The sequence below is a fragment of the Gouania willdenowi genome, chromosome 14, assembly GCF_900634775.1.
Source record: "Gouania willdenowi chromosome 14, fGouWil2.1, whole genome shotgun sequence".
NCBI classification, from domain to species: domain Eukaryota; kingdom Metazoa; phylum Chordata; class Actinopteri; order Blenniiformes; family Gobiesocidae; genus Gouania; species Gouania willdenowi.
In genome coordinates, this window is record NC_041057.1 from 27,369,981 (window position 1) to 27,393,340 (window position 23,360).

At 40.2% G+C, this 23,360-nt stretch overlaps 2 protein-coding genes across 7 annotated transcripts in view; one reads left to right on the forward strand and one right to left on the reverse strand.

The window, feature by feature from the left end:
- b3gat1b (beta-1,3-glucuronyltransferase 1 (glucuronosyltransferase P) b) overlaps window positions 1–7,373 on the forward strand; it is a 31,143-nt gene extending 23,770 nt beyond the window's left edge. For 5 of the 6 annotated variants that reach the window (XM_028466437.1, XM_028466441.1, XM_028466438.1 and 2 more), the window contains exons 5-8: window positions 1,551–2,062; window positions 3,553–3,849; window positions 4,438–4,542; window positions 6,842–7,373. In XM_028466437.1, the coding sequence (XP_028322238.1) occupies window positions 1,551–2,062; window positions 3,553–3,849; window positions 4,438–4,524 (896 nt within the window). In that variant the 3' untranslated portion in view covers window positions 4,525–4,542; window positions 6,842–7,373. Of the gene's footprint in view, window positions 1–1,550; window positions 2,063–3,552; window positions 3,850–4,437; window positions 4,543–6,817 lie in introns of all 6 variants that reach the window. The other variant, XM_028466439.1, reaches the window with a different exon arrangement.
- Window positions 7,374–10,807: 3,434 nt separating this feature from the next.
- LOC114475784 (beta-galactosidase-1-like protein 2) lies at window positions 10,808–22,972 on the reverse strand. The gene is made up of 19 exons (XM_028466883.1): window positions 22,846–22,972; window positions 22,295–22,480; window positions 22,141–22,209; window positions 21,691–21,786; window positions 19,133–19,241; window positions 18,944–19,036; window positions 18,773–18,854; window positions 18,625–18,689; window positions 18,459–18,543; window positions 16,405–16,542; window positions 16,147–16,227; window positions 15,965–16,074; window positions 15,748–15,894; window positions 12,918–12,989; window positions 12,753–12,831; window positions 12,564–12,651; window positions 12,363–12,474; window positions 11,160–11,276; window positions 10,808–11,038 (listed from the first exon to the last, which is right to left on the reverse strand). The coding sequence occupies exons 1-19, from the start codon at window positions 22,935–22,937 to the stop codon at window positions 10,952–10,954; spliced, it is 1,908 nt and encodes a 635-aa protein (XP_028322684.1). The 5' UTR covers window positions 22,938–22,972; the 3' UTR covers window positions 10,808–10,951.
- Window positions 22,973–23,360: the final 388 nt, after the last annotated feature.

Sequence of the window (23,360 nt, forward strand, 5' to 3'; positions counted from 1 at the left end):
TTTCAAGAGACCTGATTGGTCAGGAGGCGGGACTTTCATACCCACTCAAATCCTAGCTAGAACAAAACCTACTCTACTCCCAACCAGGCTAGGTGTTCAACCTAAGTTACTACTGTGATTTAGCCCTGTAAGACGTTAGTACAGGACACACTGAATACATGAAGTTAGCGTGATAACAGGATATCCAACTTTGAGAAACAATTGTGTTTAGTAAACTACATTTATATATGCCATATATTTCATGGTTCAGGATTACTAGATTTGTAAAGGTAACTGTAACATATTTAGCAAGATAGGATCTGACGTATTTGGTTATATAAACTTGTACAATATGATTGTGTGTAACTTAATTCCATAGGGAAGTTACAGCTAACTTTCAGACACTTCTTTTTAGGGAATAGGGCCAAAGTGGTCAACCATTGTGAGGGAGAGTGTTAAAGGTCTTTCTCAAGGACAGTGATGTCGGTTAGGGGGAGACTCAATCCAGCAACATTGTTTATTTCTTCTGGATAACTTCTGGTCCACTGCTTTTGAAGGCCAACCACCGCCTGATGACACCACCAGACCCCCGCAACCCTGAAAAGTATAAGCGGGTCAGAAAATTGGTTGTTTTTTGTTTTTTTTTTGCTGTTGGCTGTTTTGTAACAGTATAAAATTAGTCAACAGCCGGAGACCCACCCCGCGGCACCCCTGAACCATGCTGGCCCCACGGAGCAGGGTGGCACCCCCCAACCCCCAGGCTCAGCCGGGCCCCTGCCACATCCCCCAGCGGTCCTGTGAGTGACCCCCGCCGCACACCGGCCTAGAGCGGTCCGCCTCACCGCAACAGGGAGCGGCCAAGCAGTAGAGAAGCCCGCACCAGGGCCAGCACAGGCCCGCACAGCGCCACAATACAACACCCTCAACAGGGAGGTGGCCCCGCCCCCCCGACAAGAGAGGACGCCATCAACCGCCCAAGCAGGGCCACCCCGCCAGCCACGAACCAATAAGCAGGCGAACCCAAGCATCCCCCAGCCAGGCACCGCTACTCCACACCAATGTTGCCAGTATTCTAGTCACTTCAGTTGCGTTCGGTGTGAACTCACCTTTATCCTGGTAATTTCTTTGCGTGAGAAATACATGGGCGTGTGAACAGGTTGAAATGCGTGCCTCACGCCCAATGCGTGAGACTTGAGAGCTTTGAGTGTGATAAAAGTGTAACTATGCTTGAATTGGTCAATTAGGCATTCAGAGGTGGATCTAGTATACAGGAACTTAAAAGTGTAAACCCTGTTAAATGTGGCTTCATTTATCAATCATGATCACAGTCACAACTTGAACTGTGGTCTGCTGACATGCTGATGCCGTCCAAGATGGAAGCATAAACAAAACCCACATGGTGTCAATAAAGTCAGTGCAAAACCTCTATACAAGCCATTGTTTAGTAATACCAAAGAAATTACCTCTGATTTTCTAACTTTGCGACACAGGTGACTTGAATCAGTTTTCACACTGTGCAGATTCTGACTGTGGCACAGAAACTCACTTTGTTTTGTCTCGTTGGTTGTTAGATGTCAGACAGACCGGTGACTCCAACTCCAGAAACACATTTGCTGTCAAAGAGTCTTGCTCAATTCAGAAGCAGGACATTTTGGAGGTGCTGCGTAAAGAATATGTCTACAGTCGGCCCCCGCCCTGGTCCGACAGCCTGCCCCCTATTCATGTTGTCACCCCAACATACAGTCGTCCGGTGCAGAAAGCAGAGCTAACGCGTCTGGCCAACACTCTGCTCCATGTTCCCAATTTACACTGGATCCTGGTGGAGGACTCCCAGAAGAAGACAGCTCTGGTTAGCAGCCTGCTCCACGACATGGGGCTAAACTACACGCACCTTAACGTGGAGACCCCCAGGAATTATAAGTTTCACGGTGACACCCGGGATCCCAGAATACCACGAGGCACTATACAGAGAAACTTGGCCCTGCGGTGGCTAAGAGAGGCCTCCAGTGTGAATAACAGCCGGCTTGGAGTTGTCTACTTTGCTGATGACGACAACACGTACAGTCTGGAGCTGTTTGAGGAGGTTAGTAGTCTTATGCCATATCACTTTGTATGAATCACATTATTCCAAGGTAGGCTACTTGGTGCTTCCAATCAGGGATAGGCAATAATTTGAGTATAAAAAGCTTTGTTTTGCTAATTGAATTGCATTTTGGGGTTTTTGAGCCTTACATCTGGATTAGTTGCTTGAATTTAATAAATTATAATACTACAAACTAGAATTGGGAGCAAAATGCTGTGGTATTTTCAGCGTCTAATTCCAGCAAGTTACATTTTTCTTATTTTTTTAAATAATATGTTAAGGTTTCATTTATTCAGACAACTTTTTTCAGGAAATTTACTTTGATCTCCTGATATGTTTCGACTGCCAACTGTCAGTCTTCCTCAGAAGCATCTACTTATAGTTTTCTCATGTCCTTATGAGTTCTCTCAGGCTGGCCATGCCCCCCTGTCGCTCGATGGTCTCTGGAGAAAAGAGTCCCAGGTGTGGGAGAAGTGTTCCTCCATCCCTTGCCCAAAGGTCTTCTCCAGAGACTGGGGGCATGGCCAGCCTGAGAGAACTGTCAAGTTGGTCACATCCAGAAAGACCTCATAAGGACACATATCAGAAGATTCCTAAGAAAAAGTTTGTCTGAATCAATGACACCTTAAAGACTAACTAAACCCCAAACCGACTTTTTTCTGCTGAATACATGTGTATTTGGGTACTCAGTAGTGCTGTTGATTGATCCTAATCTAACTTTTAACATTTCAGTAAAAGTACTTAAATTTAACGTATTTAGTTGTAAAATGTCAGAGTTAATGGCCTCTAAGGGTTGAACGCCGGCTATTACAATTGCATTTTGCAATTGGCTGAGACAGGTTATTGTGACAATCGTGCATTGCCAACTGCCCCACCCCTTCTATGCTGAGAGGAGGGAGGAGAGTTTCTGTGCTCCATGTGAAGCTGTACTCTGCTGCAGAATGTTTTTGACTCTGTGCTTCTATATAAAGAGCCTAATCAGAGATTTCATCAAGCTCTGTGTGTATGTATAGACACACTGTGTGCGTATCCCCGTCTGTCTCCGCATGCGTGCGAACATAGATGTACTTCTTGTTGCTGTGTGTCCCTCTTCCTGGTTTATATGCGTGTGTGTGAGGCGGCGTTCTGAGGCTCATGGCGAGAGTAGATTAGGGGCTGTTTGTGAGCGATATAGCGTCTGCGGGGCTGTGTTTGCTGTGTACTTATGCTTGTGGGCTGTTTATTGTATGTAGTAGTTGAAAAGACAGTGCTCTGTCACTGCAGGTCTGACCGGCTTCCTGACTGGGTGTGTCTTACTGCTCCAGGAGCCCTACCCATAATCAAGGCATTTTTTTGTATATCCCCCTAGTGGTAGGTCAGCAGAAAGCAGGGGTTTAGTTACTCTTTATAGATTGTTTGCCAATCTAAAACTTACTAATTAGAATTCTAATTTATTCGCTTTATATTGACATTAACTTTTCATTATCTCTGCTTTTGTCTGCATGCCACAGATGCGTTTCACTAAAAAAGTGTCCGTGTGGCCTGTGGCTTTTGTGGGTGGTCTGCGGTTCGAGTCCCCCAAAGTAAATACTCTGGGTAAGGTGTATGGCTGGAAAACCGTGTTTGACCCCCACCGGCCCTTTGCCATCGACATGGCAGGGTTCGCAGTGAACCTGCACCTCATTCTGTCCAAACCTCAGGCATACTTCAAGCTACGTGGGGTGAAGGGAGGATATCAGGAGAGCAGCCTGTTAAAGGAGCTGGTGACTCTCAGTGATCTGGAGCCCAAAGCTGATAATTGCACCAAGGTGAGAAATGGGCGCTGTTAGTGTTTTAAAATGCTCCCCTGTAGTAAAATTCTGATCCATCTCTAGATATCGCCTGTCTTTATGACTCAGTATATCACCAGGCTACAATTTAAGGGGCATGTGTCAAACTCAAGGCCCGGGGGCCAAATACGGCCCTTTGGAGCATCCAATTCGACCCCCAGGAGGAAGTAAAAATGACAGAGAAAACAAAAATCACAGTGCAAATGAAACTCAACAATATTTGCGAAGAATTTTCCTCATATTATTATGTAATATTTTCAGTGATTAACAAATCTAGGAAATTTAAAGTGAAGACCCTGTTGGGACTGATATCCGTCACCTATTGCTTGGATATTGTTGGTTTCTTACATATTTTGTATTTTATGTATACGTACAAGTGCAAACTAGGGCACAATAATGTTGAAATTACTTGTTTTCCCACATATAATCAGTGGCCCTCTTGAGATCAAACTGCTCCGTATTTGGCCCCTGAACTCAAATGGGTTTGACACCAATGATTTAAGGCAAAAATCTGTCCATTAGCCTCTCTTGTACTTACTGTCGGTTCTTCTGCTTCTCTTCCTGCAGGTTTTAGTGTGGCACACACGAACCGAGAAGCCTGTGCTGGTTAATGAGGGCAAGAAGGGATTTACAGACTCCACCGTGGAGATATGACATATCCATCTGACTCAGGTAATAGGAGAGATTTTAAAATGCACATTACTGAAATTCCACATGGTGATAGTTTTTTAGGCAGTGACAGAAGCGTCTTGTATACACAGTCTTTTCACTCTCACTTGAGCACAGTGCACATGGGGGGGTGTCCAATCTGTCTGTGTTTGTGCATGCAGGCATCAACATAAGAGCTGCATCTTATTCACAGTCCAATTAAAATGTGATTGTGAGGGATGAAAGTCCATTTCGTAAACGTGCTGGAAATTCAGCACGTTTACGTGATCAAAGTTTTCATTTAAGTCTTCCCAAATTCATTCAAAAAAATAAAATAATTAATATAATGTACATAATATACACATATGTTAAGTGCCAAAAACACAGTGACTAGTAAATGATAAAAAATTGTCATATAAAATTAAAAGGTTTACAAAATAAAATAAAAGTAAAAAATTTTAAAGGACCTGCAGCCGATGACATTTGACCTTCCCGTAGCAGCTCAGCTTTGTTTGTTTACAACATGGCGGACACCGCGGGTGATCTGTAGATCCATAAGTCTGTTGTTTGTAGTGATGTCTTAATATAAAGCGGTGGATTGAGCGGTTGCTGTAAAAATCTACTCGCCCACCTCCCCGTGACAAAATCGGCATCTACCAGCCGCGGGAGCAGCGAGGGTGGAGTTGCGTTGTTAGAGACTTTAAATGCCCCCCCACAAAGTTTTACTGAGATTTTTACTGGTGATTAGTTTCTATCTCCCTTCCGCTCCGCGGTCCAAACTGAAACCGTAGCCACACACACACACACACACACACACACATCACTCAGTCACATTAAGGAAGGTTGCGGTCATTATACGGGGTGGATTAAAGAATGAATAAAGGATTGTTTTATCCAGTTCTTCTCCTTGTTATTATCACATTAAAAAGTTTAAAAATATCAGGAATTAGTGCTGGTCTCGAACGGTCTTGAGGGAAAATTCAGAGTCCAAGACAAGACCGAGTCAAAATGCTTCCGAGTCCGAGACGAGACCTTTAAAATTTGGTCTCGAGACCGGTCTCGATCCCAAGACCTCTCCCAAGTCTTGACTACTACAGCACTAGCAGTGAGTGCTATCTGATACTGTATGTGTAAGCCATAGAGTTTTTATTGAATTTTTGTGCCAATTACAATTACAAAGTCAATGATCTAAACTCAATTACAATTCAATTACAATTGCGACAGCAAAACATTTTTTCAAGTACAATTCCAATTATAATTATGCCGTAATTGTAATTAATTATCAATTATGCGATTACAATTATAATTGACCCCAACCCTGATTGATATATTATCAGTCTTAAGACCAAGGTTTCACAGGCGGGACTTTTTTCATAATCAGACGTTGCCTGACCAGATGGAATTTTACCACTTAAAGGTGCAGTCCGCGACTTTCAGATCCCTCTCTCCCCCTCTATTCCCCTCCCTCCCCGCTGCTCTCTTGCCTTGCCTGCAAACTTTCCAAAGTCCCTCCCTCAGAGGAGCTAACAAGCTAACGTTAGTCTGACAGCAACATCACAGTAATATAACGTGCTCTGTTAAAAGCATATTACTGCAGTGCTTCTCTCTATGTGCACACACCTCAGCAGCAGCTACAACAACACCGTGTCACTTACAGCAGCCACACGGAGGCTGCTGCGCGCCCATGAACAACAGATGCACTACAGAGTTCTAGTGTAACAATTACAAATCAAACATAATGTAAATCAAGCAGCAGTAATTACCTTTCAAGCAGAAAAGTCGCTAATTCCATCTTCTACTCCTCCAGACCATACACTGTAAAAAAGACGGTGCTACAGCCCCGGGAAAGGGGCGGGGCCTGTGAGCAACAGCTGTCAGACAGCCCATCAAACACAATCCTGGCTCTCCTTTGAGCAGTAGCATGATCAAATATACGAAGTGCAGGGACTCAAAGACTGGGAAACAACTTTCAGATTTTTCTTCAAACAAAAATGTCACATGATTTTTGTAGCGTGTGTAATGGAGCTTAAGAAGTGACTATCAGTCAACACAAAACACTGAGGCTTTGCTGCAAGGCTTTATGTGAGATTGAATTAAAAACCTCCGCAGGCTGTTGTGCTGCACAATGGAAAACCAATAAGAATGTTGGCGCTTAAAAACAAAGCTGGGTGTCCTCTCAGTAATCTCATGGCAGCAACACTGCTGCAAATATAACACAAGTCTATTTACAGTATGTCTTTCCTTCATCTGGCTCTCTTGGTTTATTATATTCAATATTTATCTCACTTTTAACCAACAGTTTCCAACATCTGATTTGCTGCAGGGAGAGGATTACTGTGCATGGTTCTGCCCTGAATATTGCTGCCACCGCTTCAGAGACCAGCTTGATGGAGACGTTGGTCCCAGTCTGATCTGACCTACTTGTTTCCTTTCTGAAACAAATTGATGAGAGACCTCCAGAAGACAAAACATTTCTGTTGTAAAGAACCTGATCATCATCACCGTCAGTGCTCTGCAAAGTACAAACAACTGAGGATTTTATCAATTTATCCACCCTGCATCACTGCATCGAATTTAATCAAATACGGAAACATCTCAATATTCTGCCATGCTTGTCACTTACTTTTCCATGATTAGGAAAAACACTCCTGGTGACCTGACCAGCTGAACCCGGTTCTTTTACACTTGCCCATCGTTGTTATTCTCCACCATCTTTACAACCACAAACATGATGGATAAGAAACAACCACAGGAACACAAAATGAAAAGAAGAGACAGAAAGCCACTTTTTATTTATGAATGTTTATTTGATTTAAACCTCACTGGGTGAAGTTTACCTCAGCTGCTTGTTTGGATGGAGCCTGACTGATTTCTGTATTGCTGCTAACTTTGTTTGTGTATTAGTGAAGAAGCTACATCTTAAATTGGAAATACAGTGGTGTAGTATTTGCAATAAAACTTTGGCTCACATGTTGAACACAGTAAGGTGCCTATGATTTCTTCCATTTGCACTTTCATTCACAAAGGGAGGGAAACTATTTTGTGTAAGTCACTGCAAAATACCTATTTATTGTGACAAAACGTGTTTAAAAGCATATTGATAAAATTAAATAAGTTAATTCATATCTTTAGAACCTTATCGTCCCTTCTTGAAAATGTAAACATCATTGAGTTTGAAAGTGTCAGGAAAGTTTAAAGCCATTATCTTTTAGTTGTGAGGAAGTGTTAGCACCCATTAATTTTTCAAATGAATTGTTCAGGTCCAAATATGTCTATAATCAGTGCACCAGAAGCACATCAAGCTTCTCCGTCACTTCTAAAAATGGCAGGATGAATGACTGAACTACATTTGAACTGCTGAAACTAAATAAATCATTAGGACGATAAAAGGAGTCTGACTGAAGGAGACAGTTTCTGACTGCACTTCATAACAATGGCCACATTTACATGAGAGCTGTAATTCCCCTTTAATTCAGAATAAAAATTAAATCATCTTTAAACTGATTTATTTTGTCTTCTTTTTGAATATGTTAAGTTGAGGTTTTGTTTACTCAGACAAGGTTTTTCAGGAAATTATTATCTCCTGACATGTTTCAACTGTCAACTGCCTGAAAAACCTTGTTTGAATAAACTAAACCTCTACTTAACATACCATTTAAACTAACCTTGTAAACACTTAATACCAAATCAAAATGGCCATTCCCAATTAAATGTAAATCCGAATGAATATGCCGGTTTATTCTGATTTTAATTCCGAATTGAATAATTCCTCGATCTTGTGAATGTTCATTCCACTTTAAATTAATTCCGGTCGTTCTGTGCATGCCCGTCCTGTCGCGATGATGAGCTGGTGATGACATAATCCAAGATGGCCACCCAAAGCACAAGTGTTGCATTTGCATTAACTGCTGGCTATAATTAGCCAAAAGTACGGTCTTCTATCTCCCTTCTCCTGCTCAGCTGACGAAAGTGAAACAGTATGTTATTGTCGAGCTGCTGCTTCAAAACTACAATCAAAATAAAATGTGAAAATAGTTCTTATTATGTGGTCTTCTATGTTTTTTCCCGTCACGTTCTCCCCTGTCCAGTCAGAACCCTTCACAACCCTCAGACCTAAATGGAATTAAATAAAGGCAAATAAACATGTTTCCATATAAACCTCGATTTACATGTAAACACGAAGCAGAACACTTTAATTCAGAATAATTAAATTCGGAATATTCATTCTGAATTACAAAAAACATATAACCGTGGCCACTTTCAGTTTCTGGTGCTATAATATTCTAAGTAGATGGACTTGTAATGGAAGAAAGACGTAGTGGCTCATTACACCGAGCAGTGGCTGGCACTAGCATCATGTATAGAAGGTTGAGGTCTCTCTCTGAGAACACAAACAAAGGACGTTATGTGACATCGTACAGCCCTGGGTGAACACAACACCAGTTTAGCCCTTAATCAGTGTCAAATAGAGTGGTTTGCTCTAAAACTGGGTGACTGTCAGGCGTACAAATAAATGATGCCTTTGTGTGACCGACAGTTTACTACACGGATGCAGTTTGATTCTTGTTTTCTACCCCAAGGCCAAAGCTAATTATAAGCACTGTTACTACCAGAACAAATGACACTAACATGCTTACATCATTAAAGCACGCCAACAGTGTCTGTTCTACATCAACGCACTCGGTTCTGTTTCTGATCCCCTTTGTGTAGTAACACTACTACAGCTCAGAGAGGATTAATACAGCTTGAGGCCTTTAGTAATGAGTAATCAGGTTTTCCCTGAAGTTGTGAGGCTTTTCAGATTAACTATTACCATTTGTTTGATGCTGGAGAACATAACATGTAAAAGTTGTCCCAGTTTGAGTCTCTCATTTCAGCTTTGATGCTGGTTTAACCAGACTAGAGTCAGGGTTGGGCAGGATTCACAGTATTCTGGGTAAAAATGGGAGACTTACACCCTCTCTGTATGAAAGCTATGATGTCATTGCTTGCGTAAAATCATAATTAAAACAAAAGAATGATGGCTTGCTAAGCATATTCCCTACAGCTGTTCACTGTCTTAATGTGAGTCTGATTCACCGTCATTCTTTAAGTGTTAATAACAGATTACAGTCCTGATAAAGGCAAAGGTGTGTGAGGAGGAAAGCGAGCATGTTAACAAAGAAAAGGCTTTACTCCAGGGGTGTCACACTCATTTTAGTTCAAGGGCCACATATGACCCAGTTTTAAATGAAGTGGGCAAAACCAAAAAAAATATGTACAACGCACAAATTCAAACAAAATCCTAAAATATAATATTACTGTAAATAATGTAGTACAGCAACCTCCATCATAATTGTATCTACAACTAACTTAGAAAAAGCCCTATTTTTGCTGTATTTTTACTTCCAACAAAATCTTCCTGTGGGCCGGACTAGATGCTTTGATGGGCCAAACTTGGTCCTTGGGCTGGCCCTTAAGTTTGATATACAGTATGTGCTTTACTCATTTTCCAATGATAGTTTGAATGCACCCCAAACCTGCTCAGGTTTCTATTTTAGGGTTAGTTTAGTCAGAAAAGACCATCCATAAACTTAAAGCAGATATCCGGAGTTTTTGAGAAACATCTCGATGCATCACTTCCTCCCACTGCCTCTGCAATCTACCAGAAGCCACGCCTCTACTTTTCTGCATGTGCATGTTATGGAACATAACAAGGTCGCATTAGGTCGCATTGATATAGGTCTATGGGTCAAGTTATATTTACCTATTTGCTTTTGTGATGCACGGCCTTGTTTCCATGCACAGTTCCACATTCACTTTGATAGATAGTCTCAAAAACATGAAGTCGAAGCCTATTGGCTGGGCGCAGTCGGCAATCATTCCCATTTGTATAGGGGTCTATAGGAAGAAGGAGGGACTTATATACATTAATGTATATGAATGACTACTGGCAGTAGACCATAGTAAAAAAACAAGTTAGGTATTTTTTCGCATTTCTAAAGAATCATACATAAACATAGATTTCTCAGAAACTCCGGATATCAGCTTTAAGTCATAGAAATTAGCTGACTTAAAATACAATAAAACACCTATCATAATGCACTGGTGCAAGGAGATGACAGCAAACAGACTGATAAATAGAACTGGTCATTGGTTTGACCTTAGTCTTGAATCAAATATGTTTTAATGAGCCTTTAAATTAACAGGGAATCAAACAATATGCTCACTTTTCATATCTATAAAACAAACATAGCTTCACAAAAGAAAGAACAAAGCGCATGGGCCACTTTCTCCATATAATCCCATGCATGTACTGAAGAAGAAAACCCAGGACTCAACAAATAATGAGGTAGAAGTATCACATTAAAAAAAAGGTCACTTACTGGTATTTGTGGGAATTAAATAAGAAATGCACTATTCGCACAATTTTTGTAACAAAAAGACAAAACAGCTATTGAATGTCTGCTGCCATGCCGAGGTCAGGCATGTCTTCAAAGTGGACCTTGTAGTCTCCTTCTTGCTCCTCAAACACAATCACCTAATAATGCATTGGAAAAACAACGTTTGGTCATTTGAGCAGTTGTGCATTAAATCTCCCTGTAAATACTATATGTCTAACCCTATTCAGAGAAGCTTGTGTATGCACACATGTTCAGTACCTGGTTAATTCCACTGTTGAGAAAAGGACCAGGGAGGTAGAGAGCCTGCTGCGGACCAATGGACCAGTAACGACCCAGATTCAGTCCATTTATAAACACAACACCTTTCTCCCAGCCCTGTGGGCCCAGAAAATGTACAGTTGATCGATTACAAAAAAAGGAGAAAACCTGGACTCAAGACAAGAATAATTTGTGAGAAGTCTTCCACTTCAATCATGTGCTGATTTTTAACTAATGTACAGCAATGATCATAACGTACACTGTGCAAGAAAATCCTTTGTTTGAGAAAACGGATAGAACAATCCTGCATATCAATAGGAAGTGCATTGATTGTGCAGTAAATACTGTAATTTGACAGACTTTTACCATCGCACAAGGCGAGCTGTAGCTATTTAAGGAAAAATAAAAACATGAAAAACAATACTTTTTTTGGCAGAATGCATGGAGAAAAAACTGACAGAAAACAATAAAACGATTAATTATTTAACGTTGCATTATGCAATGGGTGACTGATAATGAATTAATTTAAGGTGGAAGGAAATGCAACTAAGTAAAATCTGCTATATGTATAAAAACAGCATTATCATTACTGCAAGCCAAAATAATCTGTATTATTTTTTGTATTTTGTACTTAGCTCTGCTTCAGTAATTCATTATAACCACATACAGTACAAATCCATCCTGATATTCAAAAGAAATATCAAGACACATCAATCATAAGTTGATGCTGCACAGTTACATGTCATTTCTGTGTACTTTCCCACCACAATTCATGAGAATCCACTTACAAGTATTCTCTCAATTTTAAAATGTCATATGTAGGCCTGCTCAGGTGTAATCTAAGTATTTCTCAGCTACCTCCGTTCTGCTATTATAAATACTTGCATTTTATATTCATTTTATACCAGTTGTCATTTGTTTATTTTTCATATACATCTCTTGTTTTAACTTGCATTGTTTGTTTTGTTTTGTCGATTTAACTTTACAGTTGCTCATTCATTGCACTAAATGGCGTTTGTACTTGGGTAAAAACATTAAAGAATTCTGGTTCTGATTCAGAAAAGAAATAAAATGTTACATAGAAGCAAAAGAGCTCCAGTAGACATAAAACAGATGGGTGATATTAGGTGTAAATCTATCACTTATACAGTATTTGGTTATGTTGGGATTTTTCATGCAAATTAAACTCTCGGTGTCACTTACAGGCAGTCTGACGAAGGTGTCGCTTGGATACCCGTATGCAAACAGCCGTCCCATGAAAAATGCAGGAAAACCGGGATTTTCAGGTAGAGTTTTCCAAGGTGCCTGATAAAGACTGAAAATGTTTTTTTTTTCTTGAATTACATTTATAACCTACAAACAGAGAATATCTAAAGTGTCTTACATTCAGGTAAAAATGCAAACCTATCAATAAAGCTGGGTTTCATATCCAGGCTGTATATAGTGAAATCCCGTAAAGGAGCATTGTTTAATAAAATGTCTCCAATTAGTCCTGCCAAAAAAAAAAAAAAAATCCAAATGGGCTTATTCACAACCCTGATAACTCACATGGGATTACATAAGCAGAACAATAATGAACTGCAAATCCATCACCTTTGTGTTGTTTGTTGAGGTCTCTTCCTTGATGTACTCGTCCACAGTTTTCTACCAACAAACTCAAAGTACGTCGTCCCTGCAATTATTAGTCAATCCATAAATTTTCATCCACTCCGGAAATTATACACTATGATTAAACTGTTTTTTCAGCTCGATGCATACCTGACCATCAGGGACCGCCAGCTCCAGGCTGTTGCGTTTGAAAAGGCCAATGAAGGCTTTGTCTAAAAACACCTGGGAGGATAATGGAAAATAGTTACATTAAAACCTTTTTTTTTGAGTACAATAAACACATTTATTAAAACTGCAGAGGGCTAGACTTATAATCGCCCTAAACCAGAGGCGTCAAATACATATAAGTTCATGGGCCAAAAAAGGACCAGACTGATTTCAAGTGGTTCGCAGATTTGAGGCTGGAAAACAAGCAATTTCAACATCATTGTGCCCTGGATTACACTTCCACTGAAAATGATACGTAAAGTACCAGTATGTAAGGCTCCAACAAAATCAAAGCAATAAGTAACACAGATATGAGTTCTTGCAATATCTTCACTTTAATTTCCTTAATTTTGTGACCAATTTTCATTTAATTTGAGGAAGAATTGGCGGAATTGAGAGTTATTTCAACAATGTGAGATAAAAAAAAAAAATGACTGTCATCATGTTATATAAAGCATCAGAAAACTGTGAGCCCTGCAAATATTCTGGAGTTTCATTGAACGTGTGTATTTGGAAGGGCTCAGAAATCTACAACTGAATTAGTTGCTATTTTACAAACATTAACCCTTTGCCTTGAGTTTGACACCTGTGCTCTAAACTGGGAAAACAAAGTTTCAAACGATGTCTTCAAAACCCTTCCAGATTCTTCTTCCACTTGTAGGAGCATCATTAGACATTCAGAGATGAGAACGGGTCTTTATTTCCATATTTAATGGACAGCATGCCAGGCAATACATTTTGTAATGTTCACTTCAATATTATCTTACAGGATGTTTTACAGCATTCATTTAATGAGAAATGAACACTTTTGCTCTGCCTTTATGTGTGTTCTGTCCATCATATGCCAACAACACCAGAAAGGTTTATGTTATTATTGTAGTATGGAAACTTGCCAAAGTAAGTATGTCAATAACCTCTGAGAATTTGTTTTTTTTAATTGACAATTGTTGCTTAAAACAGAACTTTCCACCAATACAAATGAGCCACACTTTAATACATTGAGTTTGGAAAAAATATATTGTATCATTAACTGCCTTCAATTTGATTCTTTCTTGTAGTCCAATTGCCTTATTAGTGAAATGTGTGCTATTTATTCACTTGTTCACTGTCAAAGATGACAAGTGTGTTGAAGTTCCATCCATACATCTTCTGCCGCTTATCGGTGGTCAGATTGCGGGGGCAGCATCCTCAACAGCGTGGCCCAGACTTCCCTCTCCCCGGCCACTTTGTCTAGTTCTTTTCAGGGGATCCCGAGGCGTTCCCAGGCCAGCTGAGAGACATTGTCTCTCCAGTAGGTCCTGGGTCTTCTCCGGGGTCTCCCACCGGTGGGACGTGCCCTGAACAACTCACCAGAGAGGCATCCAGTGGGCATTCTAATTAGGAAACTCCTTTCTGCCACTTGTACCTTTGTATATTTTGTTCATAACCCAAAGCTCATGAACATAGGTGAGGGTAGGAACGAAGATCGACTGGTAAATCAAGAGCTTTGTCTTTCACTCAGCTCCCTCTTCACCCTGACAGATCGGTACAGGCTCCGCATCCCTGCAGATGTCGCACTAGTCCACCTCTTGATCTCTCTCTCCATCTTTCCTTTACTCGTGACCAAGACCCCTGAGGTACTTGAACTCCTCCACTTGGGGCAGGATCTCATCCCAAACCCGGACAAGGCACTCCACCTTTTTCAGGTCGAGAACCATGAATTCGGATTTGGAGGTGGTGATTGTCATCCTGGCCACTTCACACTCGGCTGCAAATTGATCCAATGAGAGCTGAAGGTCACGGCCTGATGGAACCAACAGGACCACATCATTTGTAAAAAGCAGTGACCCAATCTTGAGGCCACCAAACCAGACCCCCTCAAGGCCTTGGCTATGCCTAAAAATTCTGTCCATGAAAATTAGGACCAGACAAAGTCCAACCCTCACTGGAAACTGTTGGAGTTGTGTTTGCACTGTTGGTGTTGCAAAGTAGGAATGTGACGATACGGCGATACGGCGATGTATCGCGATATTTTTCCGCACGATCAATTATCGACATGCTCCCGCTAAGTATCGATTTTTTGAATATCTATTTTTTATTTTTTATTTTAAATCCTTTTCTGCTTTTTCACTAAAATGTGCAGGTACGTCTTCACAGAAATGTTGTCACTGTTAGTTGAAGGAACCAATATATACTGTTTACTGGAATATTGCACTATAATGGTGTCACTGGTAAGAAAGACCATATTTTTTGTTTACAGAAAGCACTACTATTTGTTTACATTGTTATGTTGACACTTATTTACAGAAACGTTGCACTAAAATAGTGTCACTGTTCAGAGGACACTTTTTCAATTTATTGTCTTTCAGAGATATAAAATAAAATGAAAAAATTTTTCTATTAATCTTTTTTTTGTCATGTCATAGATTATCGTAGATTTATTTCTGACCAATATATCGATAATCGCAGTATCGTCATACCGTGTGATAATCGTTATCGTGAGCTTTGTATCGTGTATCGTATCGTATCGTGAGGTACCCAGAGGTTCCCACCCCTATTGCAAAGGTTTTATAATTTTACACTCTGTGTTTCAGTTTTAAAAGTGTTAACCTCAGGGCTTGCAAGCCCAATCAATATCTAAATCACCATATAATATACTTACAAATTCAATTAAACTCCTCAATATATGGAGGGGCTCGCAATTTTTCAGTGCTCATCATGGCTGCAGTAATTCTATATAGCAAATTATTACAAAAACTCTTGATTTTTCAAAAAAATGGTCAAACTGACGTACCAGGGCTCGATCTCTCACATTGTCTCCTGACTTCAACAGTCCTCCACTGCTGATGCTTGTCTCATACATAGTGTAACCGTAGGATTGGCCATTCTTGTTATTGACAGGTAGATGCTCCATAGTCACAGGTTTAACTGACTTAAATGGCTGCAGATATTAGTGCAAACAGTTAAATAAAAAACACTGGATTATAATAAACAAACATAGATGAACATACCCCTTCAGTAAAGCTCAATGCATCCCATAAAGATAAATGATGGTACATAATAGCAGGCTCATAGGCCTCTCTGTAACGTAGAGCTGGCATATCAGGGAAAGTTTCTCCTCCTGCATAAAAAGACCAGAGCCAACTACAGAAGAGTCACAGAATGTATTCATTACACGTGTTCATGTACTAACCACTGTATCTGGAGAGTAGATCTCTGAGAAGATGATACTTTGGAGTGTAGTCCCCAGCTTCAGAAAGTGGAGCATCAAAATCTGCCAAACATCAAGAACTGAGTTAACTATAATGTACTGCCACCTACTGGAAGTCCAGAACAACAAGTCCAGAGCCTGCTGTGCTGTGGATGTGCACTTGTATTCAAAAGCTATTCATCATTTTGCATCAATGTCAGTAGATCTAGATTGTTGGACAGTGTTAGCAGAGGGACAGACCGTGGCTGGGGACTAAAGCCATGTATGTAGGGTTGGACAGAGCGCCACTCATGAAACCAAAGCTGGTGCCTCCATGGAACATGTACAGGTTTACAGACATGCCTCTTCTCAAAATCTCCCTCACGGTAGAGATCATATCTGGAACAGGAAGGTACAGAAGATAAAAGGATGAAAAGGTTCATTAATTAATTAATATACATATACAAGTGCAGTTGTGTGCAGTTTGTTTTTAATTTTGTACATTTATGTTGAGGGCCGCACAAAATTAGACCAAGGGTGGTCCCCGGGCCGCCCGCAGCCGATTTCTGCCATAGAACATTGAAAACAGAGTCTGCCTGTTTGAAGTAAGAGGTGCTATCTTCCCTCTCTTAAGCCTAGTTCTACAGTAACAATAAAGATTTATTCAAGTTCTATTCTAGTTCAAGTGTTCTAGCCCTTTAGTCATTTCAGCTTTCTCATGTATCATAGTCATGTGCATTAGAGCTGGGCGATATATCAATATTCAAGATATATTGAGTTTTCTATTTTGGCGATATAGAAAATTACAATATTGCCTATATCGATATAGATATTTTTTATAGCTTATTTTGTTTTAAATAACTTGTTTTAGGAGTGGCTACTTTCACTACTTCTCAGAACAGTGAGGTGTATTGACTGCTTAATATGATATTCATTTTATACAATATACCTTTTCACTTAAATTTGAGAGTATTGGCCTTCGTCATGCTGCTTGAACACATGGTTTCACAATCAAATCCAGTCACCTTAGAAGCACTGCTGCTGGAATGTTATATTGACCTGTGAAACTTGAAAGTACCATGTTCACATGCCTGCTCTTCCTCCAATTTCAGCTCTATGCCATAAACGAGTCTAACTCCAGCCTTCAGTCCTTAATATATGGGTTTTACCACCATAATAAACATTTGTTGCTTCCTTTCTTTGTGTCCCAGTTAAGGGTAATTTAGTTTACATGTGATGTCTGAAAACTCTCTCCTGTTTTTGCTTCAGAGTATGATCTGACCCCCGGTACTCTCACAGGACCTCTGTCTCCTGTTCTCCTGTTTTTGATTCTGCTTGTTTTAATAAACTTTGTATTATTTTGCAAGTCAGTTTCAACAAAGACTTTTTTTCCACACTACAAGTTTTTTACCATCTACATCATCACCTGGGGGAGTCACGACAACAGCATTAAAAGCAATTACATGGATCTCTGAGAGCGTCCTAACCCAGTTGGTCCCCTAAACAAGCCACATTAAAGAACTCACTCACACATACTGTCCTTCATATAGGCGAAAATGATAAAAGTGGCACATTTCTTGCAACTGTTTATTATTAAATGTGCCTGTGTGGCATTTTGCATCAGCAAATGTAACCCTAAATTGTCTTTCTGGTCAGACTTCATTTGAATTAAAATTATCGAGATGTATATCGTATATCGCCATTTTGAGAAAAAATATCAATATATGAGTTTTGGTCCATATTGCCCAGCCTTAATGCACATACAACCTTTTTTTTAAATCCTTCCAGAAAATTAATATGATTTTTGTTTTATAATCTTGGAAATTCATAAATAAAGGTTTCCATGTACCATGTTTCTCCACAAAATCACTGTCCTACACCTTTATCTGTGTTTAAATGACACATCTAGAGTATGTCATTCATGTTAAACACAGTCTCTAAAGTGTCCACAGAAGCTCTGTAACTTTCTGTCACAGTTAGCACTGCAGTAGACATTGCAGGTATCCTGTCTACGATGTGCACTGCCTTGCTGACAAACAACAAATGCTAAAGCAGCATTTCCAGCATAAGAATAAAAGAGAGCATACGATAGACAATAATAGGCTCACAATAATGAGACAATACTTTTTTTTGGAACGGAAAAAAGCCCAAAAAAAAAATATTTACAGATGGAAAAATAACCATGCTTTTACTTGACTTTACATTATGTGATGTTTTAATATTGCAGGAAACAAACAGGAACAATCCCACTAAAAAAGCAATTAATATCTTCCAAATATCTTTGAATTCAACTATCACATGGAGACCCCCACTACCTTCTGGAGGAAGAACATGGTGGAGGTCTCCCCACACATCATACAAGCTGGTCCAGTAATCCATGACCATGGTAGGACTGTTGGGCTGAAAAACAGCAGAAAAAGCCCAAACTGTAGAACTGAATGCTCATGTACCATGAGAGGTGAAGGACATTATTTATCTGACCTGGATCGCCATCAGTTCCTGAAGGTCCTTCTGATTCAGCTTCTGCAGCTTCACTGTCCTCATGGCTACAGTACAACGAGAACACAAACAAAGTGAGGTGGTTGTAGGAACAGGAGTGTTAAATGTTTTCAGTAATATCACACCACACCTCCGTCTACTCCCCCAGACTTTAAGGTGTTATGGTTGTCTGATGTGAGCAGCAGCTCGCTGATTCCTCTCGACTGTAGAGCCTTTAGAAAAACACACACACCAGCACGAGAGATGTTTAAAATATGTCCTGTATTAGGACTTAAGGAAATCCTTAATTCTTTTTTTTTACCTCTTTAATGAAAATCATGTAACTCTGATCTTTTGCAAAGGATCCATACTCATTTTCCACTTGCACTGCAATGATGGGGCCTCCTTTTTTAAACTGAAACCAATGACAACACAAATCCAACCAATGTCATGAGATGTAAATCAGACAAACAGTAAAGCTTGAAGAAACAAGGCGTGTTTTCTCAGTGACCTGCAGTGGAACCACTTTTGGTATAAGCTTGTCAAAAAAGATGTTGACAGCCTCAGTGAAGCCGCGATGAGTCGTCCTGAGTTTCATGCTGCGATCCCGGAGAAGCCAGCTGCACAGAAACAGAAAATAATATATCCCCAGGGCTGTGTGCTAGGTCCAATGGTGTACACCCTGTACACCCATGACTGTGCACCAATTCACAGCAGCAACATTCTCATAAAATTCGCAGATGACTCTACTGTGGTTGGGCAGATTTGCAACAACGATGAGACGGCCTACAGAGAGGAGGTCCTGAACCTCACTGCCTGGTGCTCCCTCAATAACCTGGCACTCAACTCCTCAAAAACTAAGGAGTTGGTGCAGGACTTCAGGAGAAAGAGGGAGGATCCCCCCCCAAATGTGTATGATAACAATAAAAGCCTTCTATCTAACGTTGAAGAACAGTCATGTGGAGACAGGGCCATCTATAAGGGGGAATAAAGGGGAGAGCTTTTTGGGGCCCATCCATAAAGTCAGCAAAATGATGGTCCATTGTTCTATAAATCTGTGATAACCACATCTATTTATTTATATGAATAATATTAATATTATCCAGTAAATTCAATATTATTTGCACCATAGTACATAGTCATCTTAAAGATGTAAATCCTTGTGATAGTCAGAAATAAAATGAGTTAAAAGTGACCAAAGATGGTGGGAAAAAGGTGAAATGAAATTTTAAAAACCACAGAAATTGGTTAAGAGTCGCAAAGAGTGGACAAAAATGGCCAGAAAAAGTGGTGAAAATGGTTCAAAGGGTCAATATTGGCTTAAAAGTAGCAGAGAAAGTATGAACCATTAGTTTAAACTGACAAATAATGTGCATGACAAATTGCAAATGTGGTTAAATTGGCAAAAACAAGTATGAAATATTGTGAAAAGGTTAAAAGAGACAATAATGGGTCAACATATGCAACATTAGGTGGGAAAAGTAGAGGAAAAAGTTTAAGTGCTGAAAATGTCTTGAAAGTGGAAAAAATATGCAGAAAAGGCATTTAAATTTGACAGAGAAGTGGCAGGAATGGGAGTAATGTAGCAAAAATAGGGCAAGAAAAAGTGGTGGAAATAAGCAAAAATGGGCTCAAATTGTTCAAAAAATAATCAAAGTTTCTTAAAGGCATCTGGCGACCCCCCTCCCAGTGTCTTGCAACCCCAAATTAGATCCCAACCCCAAGGGTGAGGACAACTGGATTAAAGCATGCGATGATGGCCAAGTTATCCAACCTGGATATCTGCCTGGGTATTTTTCCTAAACAGACAACAGTGCACGTCTGCAAAGATTCTCAGTCACACAGTCCACAGTGACTGCACCGTATACATTGCTTTTTGGGGAAATACACTTCATCTGTTTTTAATAAGTTTCTTGACCAGCTGAATGTCTGGGATTTAAAGCGTTGATGTAGGAGAGCATTTTGCAGGATGCTCGTGTTTCCTCCATCATTCCAACATCATGCATATTTGGTTCTTTGGAGTCTTTAAATTGCCTGCAGGAGTGAAAAGTTGTGTACATGTGATTTCTGCAACAGACAAGGATTCTTACTCTTTTAGCTGCAGGGCATAAGCACCAGCAGCCCCAGTGACTCTGAACAGGATGAGTGATAAATACATTTGTCTCACTGCAGACTAGAAAATATTTTGTCTGATTTTTCACATAGTAGTTTCATCCATGGCAGAATCATCCATTTTTTAAGATTAACTACACAGTTCTAAAGAAAGATTTAGATACAACTTTAATGGGTGATGACAGGATTGAAGCTCTTTCCCATTAAAATAATGCTAAATAGGGAAATGAAAACAGTGTGCATAGATTGAAACCAGAAGCCATAGCGCATCAATTAACCCATTGGCTTTCTTTAAGTTCGTAAAAGCCAAATTCACACTGTTATTTGCATATAATTTGTTTTTCAGCGCTTTGTTTTCTCTGGCCTTACTCCCCACCCACCTTACCCTTTTCCTCCCACAGCCTCTTTACATGTTAGCGAAGTTAATGTCTCTAAAATCATCTGTAGGATTGGGGCATGTCCGCATGTTTAAATATGTTTAAGATGGGATGACATAGAACAGAGGTTGGCAACTTCTCTCACAAAAAGTGATCGTATAATCCGAGTGCAAAATCATCAATAATGTCAGCATATTGACCAATATGAGCTTTAACACAGGAAACAAGAAAGGGTTTTGTCTTTCTTGTTGCCGTTTTCTGTGTTTGGAGTCATTTTCCCGTATTTTTGGTGTCGTTTTTTGTCATTTTTCCTGTTCTGAGTCGCTTTGTGTATTTTTGTTGTCATTTCGTGTTTTTGGAGTCATTTTTTCTGTATTTTTGGTGTCGTTTTCTGCAATTTTCTGTGATTTTGTATGTTTTTTTGAGTCATTTTGTGCATTTTACTTTGGGGCCGCACAATGATAGTACACCGACAGCCGCATGTAGACCCCGGGCTGCCAATTGTGCATATCTGCTGTAGAAAAAATGGTTTTAAATGTCATGCACCCATGTTGTGGTTATAAGGAAATCCAACCCATACCTTGGTAGCCCCCCAAGGTCCAGCTCAGCTGAAATATACGGTCCTGGACGTAAAATCACCCATAGTCCTAACTCAGCTGCTAGATTGAGGTAGGCCCTAAAACACAGAGAGAGGGGTGTGAAAATGTTTGTTTAAAAGATTCAGGCAACAGCAATAACAAGCTGAAGCAGAGCACTTATTGAGCATAGCTTCAGCTTTAGTGTGGTTCAGGGATGAATAAGTTGGAGGCTGTTGTTGTGGAGATGCCACTGTTGTCAGGTGAGGCTGTGTAGTTTGTCCCCTGAGTTCATGGGGTTGGATGATGAGTGGGAAGCTAAAGGCTAAAGCATCCCTGACACACCTGAGGGGAAGACTTCGACACTGGATGAAGGGAGCCTCATTTATATGTGGATTTATGAATGTGATTTCAACCTTTTTGTCGAGGTGTTGATAAGTACAACTTCTCCTTACTCTAAGTCCAGCTGTGTGTGGAAGTTAAACACTCCCCTCTCTGGCTGGTGCAGACTCCATGGCACATATCTGTAAGGAGGTTTATTGATATTCACTATAGATGATGATGATTGGAGAAAAGAAATATCATGACTGTGAAGTGATGTGAGCATACGTGGTGAGGGTGTTGATACCACAGGACTTCATCTTCATCAGCCGGTCCCTCCAGTAGGCTCTGGGCACACGGAAATAATGGATGGATCCCCCGAGGATGCGGAAGGGCAGGCGCTCCAAGGTGAACTGTGAGCTGTTAGCGCTCAGGCCGACCGTCCTGCTCATCCTCGGCCTCATTGGAGACAAACTGGAAGAGTTGGGATTGTTAATGGTTTACACTGGCCAATGCAGAACATTGGCTATTGTGCAGAAACTGAACACATGACCTCGTGCTTGTTGGGAATGTGCACGAGTTTAACTGGGAAACAATCAGTGAGGAGCAGCTTCACGTCAGATTATAGAGGATGTCACAGCCAAGCGGGTTTGAATGTCAGCCTTTATATAAAAAAAATCTATTATTTAAATTACAGTAAGCGATTGTTAGCAAAACAATGTTTTTTTTTTTTATATACCCAATGTTGTTACAATTGAGACCATTATGATCATATGGTTCCATCAGCACAGACAGGCTTGAAGCAACTCTAACAGTAACACACAACACACAGAACTTACCCCAGATATCTGTAGCTTAGGAACCCAACAATACACAGGCAGATGAGCACATATTTCCTTTTGTGTGTGTTTCTTATTCTCAGGAAAGTCATTAGCAGAGTGAGATCCTTTCTATCAATGTAGTCGGGTTTAAGTCACAGCAGCAGATGAGCATATAGTAGTGATGGCCTGAGCAGTGCACCGCCTCATGGGAGTGTCTCTGTGCAGAGCCATGGAAATCAACCTCACCTCACATCATTAGCAAGGCATTGTTTACGTATGCACTACTGTTTGGCCCAACAGCTTTTCTTTGTTTTGGATTTTAAGAATATTTGGTGATAGATTTTACATTTTCTCACAACTATCAGTTTATACACTCAATATGTGCTCCAGTACGAGGATATAGGACGTCTAATTGCCACTGCATTTTATAAATATTTCTGCTATTTAAATGGTAAATGGACTAGATTTATATAGCGCCTTATAACCTAGTGCGACTTTTGTTTATTTTTGTGTATTTCTGTTGCTATTTTGTT